General features: G+C 48.6%; 1 protein-coding gene across 1 annotated transcript; it reads left to right on the top strand.

The window, feature by feature from the left end:
* Positions 1–7,337: 7,337 nt before the first annotated feature.
* Positions 7,338–12,837, top strand: LOC123402081 (4-coumarate--CoA ligase 3). Its single transcript, XM_045095947.1, has 6 exons — positions 7,338–8,176; positions 8,750–9,103; positions 9,216–9,414; positions 11,688–11,901; positions 12,035–12,137; positions 12,449–12,837. Exons 1-6 carry the CDS (start codon positions 7,505–7,507, stop codon positions 12,566–12,568), a joined length of 1,662 nt encoding a protein of 553 aa, XP_044951882.1. The 5' UTR covers positions 7,338–7,504; the 3' UTR covers positions 12,569–12,837.
* The last annotated feature ends 3,461 nt before the right edge of the window (positions 12,838–16,298 follow it).

The raw sequence follows: 16,298 nt of genomic DNA, 5'->3' as shown, positions 1-16,298 counted from the left end.
AGAAATGCATTCAAACAAGGAGCAATTATCATAATTTAATTCCTTGAAATCCAAAGTGGGAGTTTCATTTCTACCCATAATTTTGATTTCTTCTACTCCACTCTCCACACCTTTATCATCAAGATAGGTGGACTCCGAATCATTGGGGCGTTTTTCAACCAAAGTGGATTCATATCCAGCCCCTCCATAAATAGGTTTGACACGTGAAAACAAAGATTCAAGAGGAGAAACACCAAGCACTTTAAGATCTTCGTGATTTGCATCACTAGAACGCACCCTTTTAAACCATTCATGTCTAACGCGAATTTGGGCGGTTCTTTCTTTGCTCTCATTCATGGAGATACGCATAGCTTTCAAAGTTTCATCCAAGTTGACCTTGGGAGGAGCGCATCTAACTTTCAAAGCATCAATATCACAAGACATCCTATCAACGCTTTTAGCCAAATCGTCTATTTTGAGTAGTTTTTCCTCTATGGACGCATTGAAAATCTTTTGAGAGTTGATGAACTCTTTGATATTACTCTCTAAATCAGAGGGTAATTTGTTGTGATTTCCATAAGTGTTGCCGTAGGAATTGCCATAATTGTTAGAGGAGTTACTAGGAAAAGGCCTAGGAACATAGTTTCCTCTAAAAGCATTATTGTTGCCAAAATTGTTCCTACCAACAAAATTCACGTCCAAACTAGCGTTGCTACTCTCAATCAAAGAAGATAGTGGCATGTCATTAGGATCTACGGTAGCGTTTCTACTAGCAACCAAATTCATCAACTCGTCCATCTTAGCACTAAGCGAGTTAATCTCTTCTATAGCGTGCACCTTTTTGCTAGCAGGCGACCTTTCAGTGTGCCACTGAGAGTAGTTGGTCATGATATTGTCTAGGAGTTTTGTAGCATCTCCTAACGTGATTTCCATGAACGTTCCACCTGAGGCGGAGTCCAAGATATTGCGAGAAGCGAAATTCAAGCCAGCGTAAAAGATTTGTATAATCATCCACAAACTCAAGCCATGAGCGGGACAATTTCTAAGCATAAGCTTCATCCTCTCCCAAGATTGTGCAACGTGTTCATGATCAAGTTCCTTGAAATTCATGATATCGTTACCTAAGAAGATGATCTTAGCCGGCGGAAAATACTTGGATACGTAAGCATCTTTGCACTTATCCCAATAATCGATACTATTTTTAGGCAAAGAAGAAAACCAAGTTTTTGCGCTATCTCGCAACAAGAAAGGGAAAAGTTTCAACTTAATCACGTCATTATCCACATCTCTTTTCTTTTGCATGTCACAAATCTCAATGAAGGTATTGAGATGGGATGCGACATCTTCACTAGGAAGGCCAGAGAATTGCTCTTTAATAACAAGATTCAGCAAAGCTGCGTTGATTTCATACGATTCCGCACTAGTGGTGGGAGCAATCGGAGTACTAATAAAATCATTATTATTCGTGCTCGATAAGTCGCAAAGTTTGGTGTTTTCAGCCATGATGACTTCAACAAACAAACAAGCACACAAGCAAGCGAGAAAACCAGCAAAGGGAAACGGCAAAGGCAAAAGAAAACGGCGAAGGAGAAAGGCAAATGAAAACGGCAAATGTGAAGTGGGGGAGAGGAAAACGAGAGGCAACTGGCAACAAAAGTAAATGCAAGAGATGAGTTTGTGAGACCTACTTGGATAGGTCTTGATTTCTCCTCCCCGGCAATGGCGCTAGAAATACTTTTGATGTCGGCTGTGCTTCCCTTGTAACGGCGCCAAGAATAGTCGTGTCGACGGCATCAGGAATCCTTCAGCTGCGGCTACGCCTTAAGGGACTTCCTAGGCAAGTATGCAAAGGATTTCCCCCGTGGCCTTGGAGCCTTGCGTTGGTGTTCCCTCGAAGCGGAAAGGGTGATGTAGCACAACGGTGGTAAGTATTTCCCTCAGTTTGAGAACCAAGGTATCAATCCAGTGGAGGAGTATCTCAAGATCCTGCACAAACACAAAAGCTTTCTCCCAATGCTATGAAGGGGTTGTCAATCCCTTATAGATTGTTTGCCAAGTGAGAACTGAAAGCAACAAAGTAACAAAGCAAAGTAAAAGCGGAGGTGTAAACGATGGATGTGAATAGACTCGGGGGCCATAGTATTTACTAGTGGCTTCTCACATGAAAGCAAGTAGACAGTGGGTGAACAAATTACAGCCCGGAAGGGTCTCCAGATGAGATCTCGCGGAAACGGAAGCTTGCGGCGGCGGAAAAGTATTTTCGAGGCTCCCCTGATTTTTTGCTAAATATTTGGGAATATATAGGCAAAGGATCTAGGTCAGGGGGCGGCCAGGGAGGCCACAAGCCCTGACATCGCCGCCTCCCCCCTGGTGGCGTGGTGGGAGCTTGTGGGCTCCCTGGAGGCCACCTGGCTTGGCCCAAAGGCCCCCTGATCTTCTTCCGTTCGGGAAAAAATCATTTCGGGTTTTTTATTCCGTTTGGACTCCGTTCCAAAATCAGATCTGAAAAGAGTCAAAAACACAGAAAAAACAGGAACTGGCACTTGGCACTGAATTAATAAGTTAGTCCCAAAAAAGATATAAAAGGTACATAAAACATCCAAAGAAGACAAGATAACAGCGTGAAACCATCAAAAATTATAGATACGTTTGAGACGTATCAGGCCTCCATCCGACGCTTAGCAGCGGTGATGACAATGCCCTCTTCTAGGATCTGCTTGCGGGCCTCCACGAGCGAGGCCCTAGCATCAGCTGGGTTTGAAGTGGTGGCGATGGGCGTCTTCAAGCCGGCAAGGGTGGCGTAAAGCGGGTCTGCAGAGCCTGCAGCGGGGTCGGCTGCCTCTGATGAAGCCTTGCCATGAGGCTTACTGGTGCCGGCACCAATAACCATCACCTCCATGAAGTTTGAGACGACAGCGACGTGGTGCGGGGCAAGACACCCCACATATGACGGTGGATTGTCGCAGACGAGCACCTCGCTAGCGTACTCATAAGACGCAGGCACATCCTCAAGGGAGAGCCTGCTGAAGCTTGCGCATAGAGCATCGATATTGACGCCCTCACCGAGGTGGCGAGGCTCATCGTCGAGGCGTGGGTCGCTGAAGAGAACGCCGAGGTTTGCGACTGCGGCGATGACGTCGCTAGGTAGCGACTCGCTGGCGAACTCCTCATCAGAGTCCGTGAGACGGCCTGGATCATTGGTCAGCATCACAGAAACCTCCGCAAGGGCAGGCTCCACGGGCATGTTGAACTATCCGGACGCGAGGCATCCGACGGTGTTGGCGAAGGGTCCCGCCCGGAGAGTAACTCTGACCGGTGCCGCGGACGGCCCCACGATGGGCGTCAAATTTCGGTGTTTACTCACGACATCAGCCATGGGTAGGCTAAACATGAGGGGTGGGAACCTAAGGACACCTGCGGGCTCCGGGAACGGGATTGGCACAAGCGAGACAGACGCACGATGTACCTAGGTTCAGGGCTCTTTGTGGGAGATAACACCCCTAGTCCTGCCGGAATGGTTGATGCACCAAAGGGATTACAGTGTGCTCCTTGGGCTGTTCGACGGAGGAGGAAGAAGGAGCAGCCGGCTCGCGTCTACCTCACCTGTATGTGTGTGTGTGTGTGTGTGTGTGTGTGTGCGGTTGGCCAACCCTCTGCATGGAGGGGGGGCGGGGGGTTTTATAGACGAACCCACCGACCTGCAATATGGATAAAAGTACAAAAGTGGGACCCGCCTGGCAGCCTCGCCGGCTGGCCAGGGGGCCCACACTGGTTTGGTATTGTCCTTGGAGGGGCCCGCCGGCTGCGAGGTCCCATCTGGCAATGGGGTCCGTCGGCCAGCCAATGGAGCTCTCGTGTAAGGCCGACGCAGGACACGTGTGGTACGTCCAGCGTCGTCTTGCGAGATTCGTCATGGATCGTTGGTACGGTCGTCTCCACTGTTACCATGCCAAGCTTGGTAATGGAGTGGGTGCTGACGGGCCGATACTGTGCTGGGTTAACGGATCGGAGTCGTCCTAGGTTAGCGGCATGGCCGCTGACACTATATCTGTCGTGTGCCCCAACCTTGCACCCGCGCTGATGCGTCTTCACCTTTAATCGTAGAGTCCCATCACATCTTAGGATTTGATGTGACTAGGGCTGTCTAGCCGGCTAGCAGCCTCGCTAGCCGGCCTTAAAGATGCCGCCTCGCCCCTAGCCGGCAGGCGCTTCCTATCCGGCCAAGAGGAGTTTGCCGTTTGGAGGAAGCTGATGGCTCCCTTTATAGTTGGATGCAAAGGATTAGTCTCGACGATCCTACCCCGGGGTTATCCCCCCGTCATCTCATGTAAGGATTCTTTCAGAATCATAATGGCATTGGTTACACATTTTGATTTAGAGTTACATAAAATGGATGTAAAGACGATATTTGTAAACAGGGATTTGGAAGAAAATGTTTACATGAGACAACCAAAGGGTTTTTATCATGGAAGGCAAGGAAGATATGGGATGCTGCAAGAAGAAATCCATTTATGGACTAAGGCAAGCCTCTAGACACTGGTATATAAAGTTTAATGATACAACTAAAATATTTGGATTTAAAGAGAATGTTGAGGATAAGTGTGTTTATGCAAAGTTCAAAAATGTGAAATACATTTTCCTAATCTTGTATATGGATGATACATTGCTCGCTAGCAATGGTGTTAGTCTGCTACAAGAAACAAAGATGTTTTTCTCCTCAAATTTTGATATGAAAGACATTGGTGAAACATCATATGTTTTGGGCATTGAAATTCACCGAGATAGGAAAAATGGAGTTTTAGGACTATAGCAGAAAGCATATTTAGAAAAGGTTTTCAAAAAGTATAATATGCATGCGAGTAAGGCCACACCTGCTCCTATAGTCAAGGGTGAAAGTTTTGGGAAATTCTACTGTCCCAAGAACCAGTACGAGCTCGATCAAATGAAAACAGTGCCATATACTTCGGCCTTTGGAAGTTTACACTATGCACAAGTGTGCACTCACCCTGACTTAGCTTTTATCACTGAGGTACTCGGTAGATATCAAAAGAATCTATACATAGAGCACTGGAAGATGGTAAAGAAAGCATTGCGTTATGCGCAAGGCTCAAAGGACCTCATGCTAACATACAGAAGATTTGGTTCCCTAGAGATAAAAGGGTATTTAGACGCAGATTTATGAGAGACAGAAATGATAGAAAATCCACGCCAGGATATGTGTTCACTCTCGCTGGAGGGGCTATTTCGTGGAAAAGCTCCAAACAATCCATAATTGCATCGTCCACGATGCAAGCAGAGTTTATAGCATGTTTTGAGGCCACCAGACAGGTTATATGGTTAAAGAAATTCACACCCGACTTGAAAGTGGTAGATTGTATTGAAAAACCACTAAAGATGTACTGTGACAACCAGCCCGCGGTATTCTGTGCTAACAACAACAAGTCGAGTAATGCTACCAAAACAATAGATATAAAGTATTATGTAGTGAAAGATAAAATCCAGGATCACACTATAAGTCTCGAGCATATAAGGACAAAGGATATGCTTGCGGATCCGCTAACGAAAGGCTTATCACCCATTGTGTTCAAGGAACACTTAGCCGACATGGATTTAAGGGAAAGCATATGATTCCTGGATCATGAGAGGCCCAAAAGGAACATAATTTGTTTCAAAACAGAGAGGTGTGTTGTACCTGCCTGATTTATCGGCAATTGAGCTATGACGATGAAACATGCTCTATGTACTAATCAGTGATGAAACTAGTAAAGTATAAAGTTAAAAGTTAAAAGGAAAGTTGAGATCAAGGGGGAGAATGTTAGGTTGATATCCTCTCGTTTGAGCCCAACGGGTCGAACGAGCCCTTGCCTCGGGCCCTGATCGGGGGCGCTCAACCCTCCTATGGTTGACGGGCCCCTGTCATGCTGGGCCATATAAAGAGGTGGGGATCGGGACACGCACTACGAGGTTCGCCGCGCAGCCACCAACCCCACCAACACAACCTATCAACCTAGGTTAGCCCTGAAGTGACGGGAAGCACCGCCGCCACTACTTCGCCCACTCTCTGCTATCGCCACCGTCGCCATCCCCCATGGCATCAGGCTCGGGATCCTCGAACCAAGAAGAAGGTAAAAGTCACCGTTTATCTCTAACCCTACCCGATCCAAAGTCTATCACATCTGTCTTATAGTTGGGATGGATTTGAAAACTAATCTGTTCAAGTAAGGATGGCGTGGGGACGACAACATCTTTGTGGCGAACATGTGTCCCCAGACTCCGTCATTGTGGCGATGTTTGCTCCAGCATCAACGCAGAGCTTGGAAGGTAGCCCATGAGCGAATGCAGATTGTGGTCTGCGTCTATGACATGTGAAAGACGAAACATGTGCTGCGTTCGTGGTTCGTGATGGCAGATATGGTTTCCTCTTTCGACTGTTTAGTCGTGATGTGATACAAAATCTGGAGTTCGATGACATGTGCGGGTGTTGCCTCGGTCTGATTCGTTCAACGGCAAGGACTTCATTTTTGATGAACTGCCTTGAAGATTCGCAAAGCGGCATATCGATGATGTAGCCGCATCGAACTCGGACGAGGAGGTGATCTGTCTTTCTTTTCTTCGATGACTGCTGTGGTGTTGTCGGAGACAAGTGAGAGGCGTTGGCATCAAGCTCAAAGACGTCTCGCTACATTTTCAGTTTTGTCATGCCGGTCTTTACGCGACTTGTATTTCAAATTTATGATATAAATGAACGCATATTATAATTAAAAAAAAGGGTTGCTCTTTTTGAATTTTGAAAAGGCCCCTCTGCTTGCACAAATATAGCCCCCCTCCCCATCCAAAGTCCAAGTGAAAACGAGCGACCAGAAACCGCCAGTAGTAGGCGAGACATGCCCGTCCAACGGAACCATCGCCCGAACCCGAATCCACCAAATCCAGCAGACTTCAACCCCAAAAGACCAGCAAGGTTCAACACGAAAAAGTCGGACCAACCATCCCCCGGTGTTTTCCGTGTCCTACCACTTCCCACACAAGAGACGACACCGCCGTGTCGACATCCAGCCGTGACACATCTCCCGGCTTGCGAAGCAAATGGCCACTCGTCTCAGTCGTCACCAACCCCAATGGCGCACGAGAGGCCGACCAATGCGTGGAGCAGCATTCCGGAGGAAGAAGGGCAGTCGCTGATACTGATAATGGGTGGGGTAGGTAAACGATGGCACAGTCAACGAACCCCCGGCCGCTCTCACCAACCCTTGCCCAGCTCGCTGCCATCCCGGCCCCACGCGTCATCCTCCACTGACCCCACCCACCAACTCCCCAACTCACACCCCGTATATTACACCCGCCATCTTCCCTTCCTCCGTCCTTCTTCAGGAATCAGGAGAGCAGAGATCGATCAAGCGAGCCCGCGCACGCACAAAGCAGCCGTCTCCTCCTCTTCCTCCTACACACGCCCACTAATCTAACCATCTTCCTAGGATTAGTCTTTTGCTCGTCGGTCGATCTTAGCACGACGACGATCGCTGACATGGGGTCCGTGCCGGAGGAGACGGTGGTGGCGGCGGCGCCGGCGGCGGCTGAGGAGGTGGTGTTCCGGTCGAGGCTGCCGGACATCGAGATCCCCAACGAGCAGACGCTGCAGAGCTACTGCTTCGCCAAGATGGCGGAGGTGGGGTCCCGGCCCTGCATCATCGACGGCCAGACGGGCGCCTCCTACACGTACGCGGAGGTGGAGTCCCTGTCCCGGCGCGCCGCCGCGGGGCTCCGGCGGATGGGCGTCGGCAAGGGCGACGTGGTCATGAACCTGCTCCGCAACTGCCCCGAGTTCGCCTTCTCCTTCCTCGGCGCGGCCCGCCTCGGCGCCGCCACCACCACCGCCAACCCCTTCTACACCCCGCACGAGATCCACCGGCAGGCGGACGCGGCCGGCGCCATGCTCATCGTCACCGAGGCCTGCGCCGTCGACAAGGTGCTGGAGTACGCGGCCGCCAAGGGCCTGCCCGTGGTCACCGTGGACGGGAAGCGCGACGGGTGCGTCGAGTTCGCCGAGCTGATCGCCGGCGAGGAGCTGCCGCAGGCCGAGGAGGCCGGGATCCACCCCGACGACGTCGTCGCGCTGCCATACTCCTCCGGCACCACCGGGCTGCCCAAGGGCGTCATGCTCACGCACCGCAGCCTCATCACCAGCGTCGCACAGCAGGTACCGCCAGCGTCTCTCACTCACGCGCCGTTCATGGATTCTCCATTTTCCTCTGCTCCCACCTCTGTTTCCGCTTCCGTTTCCGCTTCGATCATTTACCACGTTTGGGTCAACGGAGCTCAGCGTGGGACAATTCCGTTCCTGTCGGCGCCGAGCCAGCCTCCGTAGCTGCTGAGCTGCTCCTCACTCGCAATCGCAACAGAGCACGACAGGTGGGCCCACGGTGTACGCGTAATGCCCGGACCCACCGGTCAGTGCCTATTAGAATATTATTTTCCACCGCGTGGTCAGAGCTCTGGGTGCCAATCAAGTCGGCAGGCTGGCTCATAAATCCGTGCGTTTATTTTCCATCTATTCTTGGCATCTCGTATATACTCCTACTACAGTAGTAGAATCCTTCCACTGGTATACGGTTCCCTGCACGCGGGGCCCGCGGTGAGTGCGTCCCAGACGCCAAGATTCGTGCTGACCAACACGATGCGCTTGGCGCCAAAGTCAGAGGTTTCGAATTACACCCACTGCTGACGACCTACGAGTAGATGTGTTCTGATGAAAAATGGTGATGGTTTTCAGGTGGACGGAGAGAACCCGAACCTGTACTTCAGGAAGGAGGACGTGCTGCTGTGCCTGCTGCCGCTGTTCCACATCTACTCGCTCAACTCGGTGCTGCTGGCGGGGCTGCGCGCCGGGTCGGCGATGGTGATCATGCGCAAGTTCGACATCGGCGCGCTGGTGGAGCTGGTGCGCGCGCACGGCATCACGGTGGCGCCCTTCGTGCCGCCCATCGTGGTGGAGATCGCCAAGAGCCCCCAGGTCACCGCCGGCGACCTCGCGTCCATCCGCATGGTCATGTCCGGCGCCGCGCCCATGGGCAAGGAGCTGCAGGACGCCTTCATGGCCAAGATCCCCAACGCCGTGCTCGGGCAGGTCCGTCCGCCGCCGCGTCCGCTTAGTGAATAGTGATCAGGTTGCCTCGATCTGGCCGTCGATCAACGAGTGCCGCCGGCTGACACGAGCGTTTGGTTTGGTTTCCGATCAGGGGTACGGGATGACGGAGGCCGGGCCGGTGCTGGCCATGTGCCTGGCGTTCGCCAAGGAGCCGTTCAAGGTCAAGTCCGGGTCGTGCGGCACGGTGGTGCGCAACGCCGGGCTCAAGATCGTCGACCCCGACACCGGCGCCTCCCTCGGCCGGAACCAGCCCGGCGAGATCTGCATCCGCGGGGAGCAGATCATGAAAGGTACCACCAATACTCTCTGTCTACTCTGTCTGTCCGTCTGTCTCGACTTGCATGGCTTGGTGGTGTCAACCACCCCACACTTGGCGGGTGGGCGTGCGTTCGGGTTGGCATGCCCGCCTTTCGCTTTGCGTGTTAATTTGGCGCGTTGGCGGCAGCTACCGGCGATGTCGACAAGCTTGCTGCTCCCAGCGCATAGGTTGCAACTACTGATCTGGTCGTGGTTGGTCCGTGCCGGCCGTCCGATCGGTTGGGCGGAGCGACCGCCACGAAAGCCTTTTGTTTTTCCAACTCGGACGAGGACTTGGATGAGCAACCCAAGACCGCGTTTCCTGATTTTTCTCCTGAGAGCCGAAACAGCTGACCTGGTAGCTCTTAGAAGAAGAAAAATATACGCTGGCCCGTTCAACGTGAACTGTCCTCATCAAGTCATCAGTCATCACAACTTCAAACTCTTTCGTCATCACACGAAAAAACGACGAGAAAAAAAGAAGTTGATCTGATCTGCCCTCCTACTAGTTGGGGGAGGGGCACTTTAAGGCTTTGTTCGGTTGCAACGAATTTGAAGGGGATTGGAGTGGATTGGGGAGGATTAAATCTTCTGTAAGTTAAAATCCACCTTAATCCTCTCCAATCCTCTTTAATTCCCTTGTGGTGGGGATTAACCGAACAAGCCCTAAGGTGGTGGTGAGCGGATGCTTCGTGGAAAGAAGTTTCCTGGTCCAGCTCCAAGGTCTATTCTGAACTTCCAATGATTGTTTGGGCGAGGATTTCCCTCCCGTCGATTCCACTCCACGTTCTTGGGTTAGCAGCCGCAGGCGCGTGGTTGTTGGCACGACACGCTCAACTGCATCCTTAGCAGACTAGCAGTAGTATATTGTTGGTTTTCGGCCAATGAATGAATAAACAGCCACGCACGTTGCTAACAACCTGCAGATCATACATTCCCCCACACAGCTCACGGTCACCGTCACACACCCCACGATCAATTCCAGAATCCAAGTTGCACATTAACAAAGATGAAACCCTAATACCAAAACAAAAATAAGGATGCAACGTAACGTACCCCACACATGGACAAGCTGGTGCTACCAGGCAAAGCCAAAATTTGGTGGAGGAACAAGAGGAAGGATGCTGTAGGTGCCGGCGGGATATGAGCATACCAATGGCCGGCAGCTGTGGACTAGGACAGGGACACGGACGGCTGAGACTGCACATGCATCTTGGAAGAACCCAATCACTAATATTAATTTATCTATCTAGTTGACGAAAAAGAATACATAGTACTACTGGTATCCCTCTTTTCCATACTACTACAGTGCTCAACTCAGAATAAAATACACTGCCATGACCATGACATTGGCATAGAAATGAAGTATCTTGAGATGTTGCCAGTCTACTAGGATTTTGTTAGGTCTGCGCAGCTTGACGACTCATGGGTTGGTACTTGCGTGCAAAGTGGAGATCACGTCAGACCCTCATGATCAAGGAGACGGACCTACTCATGCCGTGATCCCCGCCCCAAAAAAGTGATTCATGTACAACTACGACTACTATCTGTTAAGATCAACCACTACTGAACCAAAACCAATCGAGAAAAGCTATAGCTATGCTCACAATGATTAGCATGGACGGCCAAAAGGTAGCTAGAGTAACAAAGGTAACCCGAGTTTTTAGTAGTGTTCATCTCATTGCAACAAAAGAATAAGCTAGGATTATATTGGTGTTGTTAGATGCCACTAGTACAGGGTTGGTGACCCCATCATGTGACCAAGAAAAAGCCCCGGTTGGGTGACCAACTCCAGCTTGTAGAAGAATCAAGCTGGTATCACGGGTCAATTCCACGAGACATTTTTCTATGAAAGAGCTATATGCTGCAGACTCACTTTCAGACAGATTGTATCCATGCTGCCGCAGCATCAAACGAGAACTGCCATCACGTGCTTCACGAGGTTCCATCGCCTGAATGCACTTGAATGGTGGCAGCAGATGAACACCATCTGAGACGTGCAGCACCATGCCATCATGGTGTGTGCGCCTCTGCGGATGCGGTTTGGGTCAGTCAGCCAATGTTACTGCTGTCATGTGCAAACTGCGGTTGAGTTATGGTGACGCTGTCCTGCCTTTCCGGGCGGGAATCTTGTTGTCCTTCCTAACAATACGGGATAGTGAATGACAACCTGTTCTTAAATTTAGGAAGTATATTACGAGTACGATTTTGTGATGATATCGATGGGTACTCTCAGCTAACATGTGCCCGGCGTGGAATTCTGCAGGTTACCTTAACGACCCAGAATCCACCAAGAACACCATCGACAAGGATGGCTGGCTGCACACCGGAGACATCGGCATCGTCGACGACGACGACGAGATCTTCATTGTTGACAGGCTCAAGGAGATCATCAAGTACAAGGGCTTCCAGGTGGCGCCGGCAGAGCTCGAGGCCCTCCTCATCACCCACCCGGAGATCAAGGACGCCGCCGTCGTATCGTAAGTCGCAGCTTTCTCTCCCTTTTCAGTTGCACAGTTCGCTGCTTCAACTGTACTTTCATTTTACTTTTTCCTGCGGTTAGCTTTCTACAACCAGAATGCTCACTTTCCCCCCTGATTGTTTTTTTTTCAGGCTGAAGGACGATCTTGCTGGCGAAGTCCCGATCGCCTTCGTTATGCGGATCGAAGGCTCTGAAATCACCGAGGATGACATCAAAAAATTCGTCGCGAAGGAGGTAAATAATGCCATCTTTTCCAAGTTTCCAGGTAGTCAAAGTGTCAAGCACATTTCTCACATACAGAAACAGGTCAATTAGTACAACTGTATTGTTGTACCGAGACTTCAGAACAATGAACTATATGATACATATCAGTTACCAATCATCATGTTCAGCTTAATCAAACATTTGGATTTAGAGCCCTATTTGGATTTGCCCATGAACAACTGCTACTGAAAAAAAAAACTGCTAATGTACTTAGGAATCAGATTTTTTTTGTGGATACAACATTAGAGCTCATGACTAAGATGCATTACACGCTGCAACAGGTTGTTTTCTACAAGAGGATCCACAAGGTCTTCTTCACCGACTCAATCCCCAAGAACCCTTCAGGCAAGATCCTGAGGAAGGACTTGAGAGCCAGGCTCGCCGCTGGCATCCCCAGCTAAGCGCTGCGGCCGCCCTCCGCTTCTCAGGTACTCAGCCAGCCAGCAGGGTGCTGGTATAGATCATGTAATATTGGTGAATCTCCACGAAATGGTCGGAGGAGGTTGAGTTTGTTGGTTCTTCCTGCTCATGTAATGTTGATAAAATGAAATGATATATGTAGATGTGTTGTTTTTGAGCATAAGAACAAGGCTGGTTTCCAAAGGGTATAATGTATACTTCTTTTCCAACAGATACCTTGTTCCAATCATATCAACTATTTTTCCTTCCATTGTGCTTCGTCTCGTATACATGGATTCAGTACGAAACCGACATGAGTTGTGTGGAACTTCTGTGAAGTGTCTCAACACCCAAACAGGGTGCCTGCATTGTTTTTATTAATTGGGTGTCGTGGCTTACAAGGGATTGGTAGGAGATTCTCTCGAGAGAGATTACGCGAGGGAGAGAGTGAGAGGTAAGATTAAAACAGAAGTTAAAACCTTCTCTATCTATTCCCTAACGTGACATACTATAGAACACAAGATATGTAAAACTCCCACTTAATCACAACGCAAGTAAGTCGAGATTACGCTGAAATGCCTCAAAACTTCCAGTTGGTAGTGCCTTGGTGAAGCCATCTAGAGTTGATCCTTCAAAGGAATAAGCCTCGCTTCCAATTGTTTACTTGCAACTCTTTCTCGCACAAAGTGAAAATCTATTTCAATGTGCTTGGTCCTCGCATGAAAAACTAGATTAGCAGATAAATAGGTAGCACCAAAATTGTCACACCAGAGACATGCATGTTGTGCTTGTGGAATCCCAAGCTCCTTTAGCATGGACTAAACCGAGATAACTTCAGGTGTTGCATTTGCTAAAGATTTGTACTCTGCTTCTGTATTTGACCTGAAAACTGTGGCTTGTTTCCTTGCACACCAAGAGATCAAGTTTGGACCATAAAAGATTGCAAACCCATCAGTGGACATTCTATCATCCAAACAGCCAGCCTAATCGGCATTAGAGAATGCACTCACAAGAGTAGATGATGATGACCTATTAAACGTGAGACAACCTGTAACGCCCAAGATGCGACCCTATCCTTAATTTGGCACGACGACCTCGTCAGGGATAGAAGCGCATCTCGTCGTTTCGCAAGAATGGATATCATTACAAGTACATGTACTGAAGAGAAGAGTATATGGAATTGGCTTACACTTGCCACAAGCTACATCAGAGTCACATCAGTACAATACATAATCATCTTGAAGAAGAGCAGGGTCCGACTATGGACAAAAACAAACGAGAAAAGAAGAACGACGTCCATCCTTGTTATCCCAGGCTGTCGGCCTGGAACCCATCCTAGATCGAAGAAGAAGAAGAAGAAGAAGAAGAAGAAGAAGAAGAAGAAGAAGAAGAAGAAGAAGAAGCAACTCCAAATAACCAATCAACGCGCTCGCATCAAGTAACCTTTACATGTACCTGCAACTGGTGTTGTAGTCATCTGTGAGCCACAGAGGACTCAACAATCTCATTTCCAAAGGTATCAAGACTAGCAAAGCTTAATAGGTGAGGTATGGTTAAGTGGTGAGGATGCAGCAAGCGACTAAGCATTTATTTGGTGGCTAACTTACCAGTACAAGAATAAAGAGGGGGATGATCTACGCACAACGGACGAGAACTTCTGATGATCAAATGAATGATCTTGAACACCTACTTACGTCAGACATAACCCCACCGTGTCCTCGATCGGAGAAGGAACTCATGAAAGAGAAAGTCACGGCTACGCACACAATTGGCATATTTTAATTAAATTATCTTCAAGTTATCTAGAACCAGTGTTAAACAAAGTTTCCACGTTGCCACATAACCGCGAGCACGGCTTTCCGAAAAGATTTAACCCTACAGGGGTGCTCCAACTAATCCGTCACAAATTACCACAAGCCGTATAGAAATCCTTGATCACGAAGCTCGCGATCTCGTCGGATTCCTTAGTGGAAAACCTCAACTCTTAGATTACCCAAAGCATCACCGGAATCCCGATGCACAAGACATTCGTCAAAGGTAAAACTAATCCAGCAAGGCCGCCCCACGTGTCGACGATCCCGATAGGAGCCGCATATCTCGTTCTCACGAAACGACGGATGAGCGATGGTTACCACGCCAGACGCCGAGTTGCCCCGGGTAGCGTTAGTAAGCTGCTCTGTTTTGGACCAGCACCATCAGCACTGGCCCTCCCAGTATTATGTAACATTACTCCTCGGGTTCATGACGCCCTATGCTTTCAGTATTAACAGTATTATTATGTTGGGCAAATGAAGTATCAATGTTGGGCCTTGCCAGACCAGCTTTAATCTAAAACGAATTATCAAGGGGGTCCCCATAACAACCCCGATCGTGTTAGGAGCGCTCAATTATGGAACATAACACCGGTAACCGAAACTAAGGCTGCAAAGGTGGAACAAAACACCAGGCTAGAAAAGGCCAAGCCTTCCACCTTTTACCAAGTATATAGGTGCATTAATTTAGATAGCATTTAATATGGTGATATAACAATGAACCCATGTCCTCACATGGAAGCAACTGCACCTGCAACTAGCAACGCTAACACAAGGTTAAGCAAGCGGTAACATAGCCAAACAGTGGTTTGCTAGGTTGTGAACAGGTTGAAGGTTTCATGGCAATGTTGAGAGGCTGATATTTAACAGGTGGTAGGCAGCGAGAAATAATCGATAGAAACGGTAAAACTAGCATGGCAATGACAGTAATGGTATCTGGGGAAATGGTCATCTTGCCCGAGATCCCGCTTGGAAGAAGAATGACTCCGTGAAGCAGACGAACCGACGTAGTCGAACGGTCCTTACAATCAGACACGCTTGCGGAACTCTATCGAGACGACGCAAACCGGAAACAAGAATCAACACATGATATTCACCACACGATGCACAACACGAATGATGCATGAGCGGTCGAATATATGAAAGACATGGCATGGCAATTCACAACAACCAAACACTACACATTAAGTGAAGTTCAATATGCAACGAGTTGCATATTGACAAAACTCCACGTACGAATTATTTAGTTCTATCCCGATTAGGTACACGACAATATTAAATGTTGTTAAACATGCAAAAGGTGAAGCGTAACTAAACTACCTATCTAGGCATTTTAAATGAGGTCGGAAATGACATATAGCATCTCCGAGACGACCTCACATGTTAATTTACAATTATGTCAAGATCTGAACTAACACGTTTAAATATTTGTTAAACAGAAAAATAAATAGGTTCACGTGATTCTACGCGTCGCTACAATCAATTTACACATAGAGAACATCTCCAACGGAGCTACGGTTCAAAAGATACGAACACCGCAAGATATGATGGCATGAATGCAATATGTGTGCAACGACAGTCACAAGCATTTCAAAACATACAATCAGCAAGATAATATGAAACTACATGAGATTCTAAGCAAGTTTCATGTAGGACACGATCAAAACGGAGCAACGGTTCAACAACTATGAGCTAAACAAGAAATAGACATAATCTGCCAAAATCAGTCACATAGCATTTTCTACACCCTCGAGCAACTAGCTACACAAATCGAATATGCTCAACCAAGGCATGAGGCAACAGAGGGAAAGATGCACTACCACATACAACTAATAACATCTAGCATGGAAGCATGGATCACTAGGAAAATAAGTCACAAAATGGCATCCCACACACAGTTTCACACTTAGTGAAAATAACA

This window comes from Hordeum vulgare, chromosome 6H (genome assembly GCF_904849725.1).
Source record: "Hordeum vulgare subsp. vulgare chromosome 6H, MorexV3_pseudomolecules_assembly, whole genome shotgun sequence".
Classification (NCBI taxonomy): Eukaryota; Viridiplantae; Streptophyta; class Magnoliopsida; order Poales; family Poaceae; genus Hordeum; species Hordeum vulgare.
This window is presented reverse-complemented; position numbering and strand designations above follow the sequence as displayed.

Coding starts and splice junctions, on each gene's coding strand:
- LOC123402081 (XM_045095947.1), top strand. CDS start 7,505: ATGGGGTCCGTGCCGGAGGAGACGGTGGTGGCGGCGGCGCCGGCGGCG. Junction 9,415..11,687: donor CGGGGAGCAGATCATGAAAG/GTACCACCAATA, acceptor GGAATTCTGCAG/GTTACCTTAACGACCCAGAA. Junction 12,138..12,448: donor AAAAATTCGTCGCGAAGGAG/GTAAATAATGCC, acceptor ACGCTGCAACAG/GTTGTTTTCTACAAGAGGAT.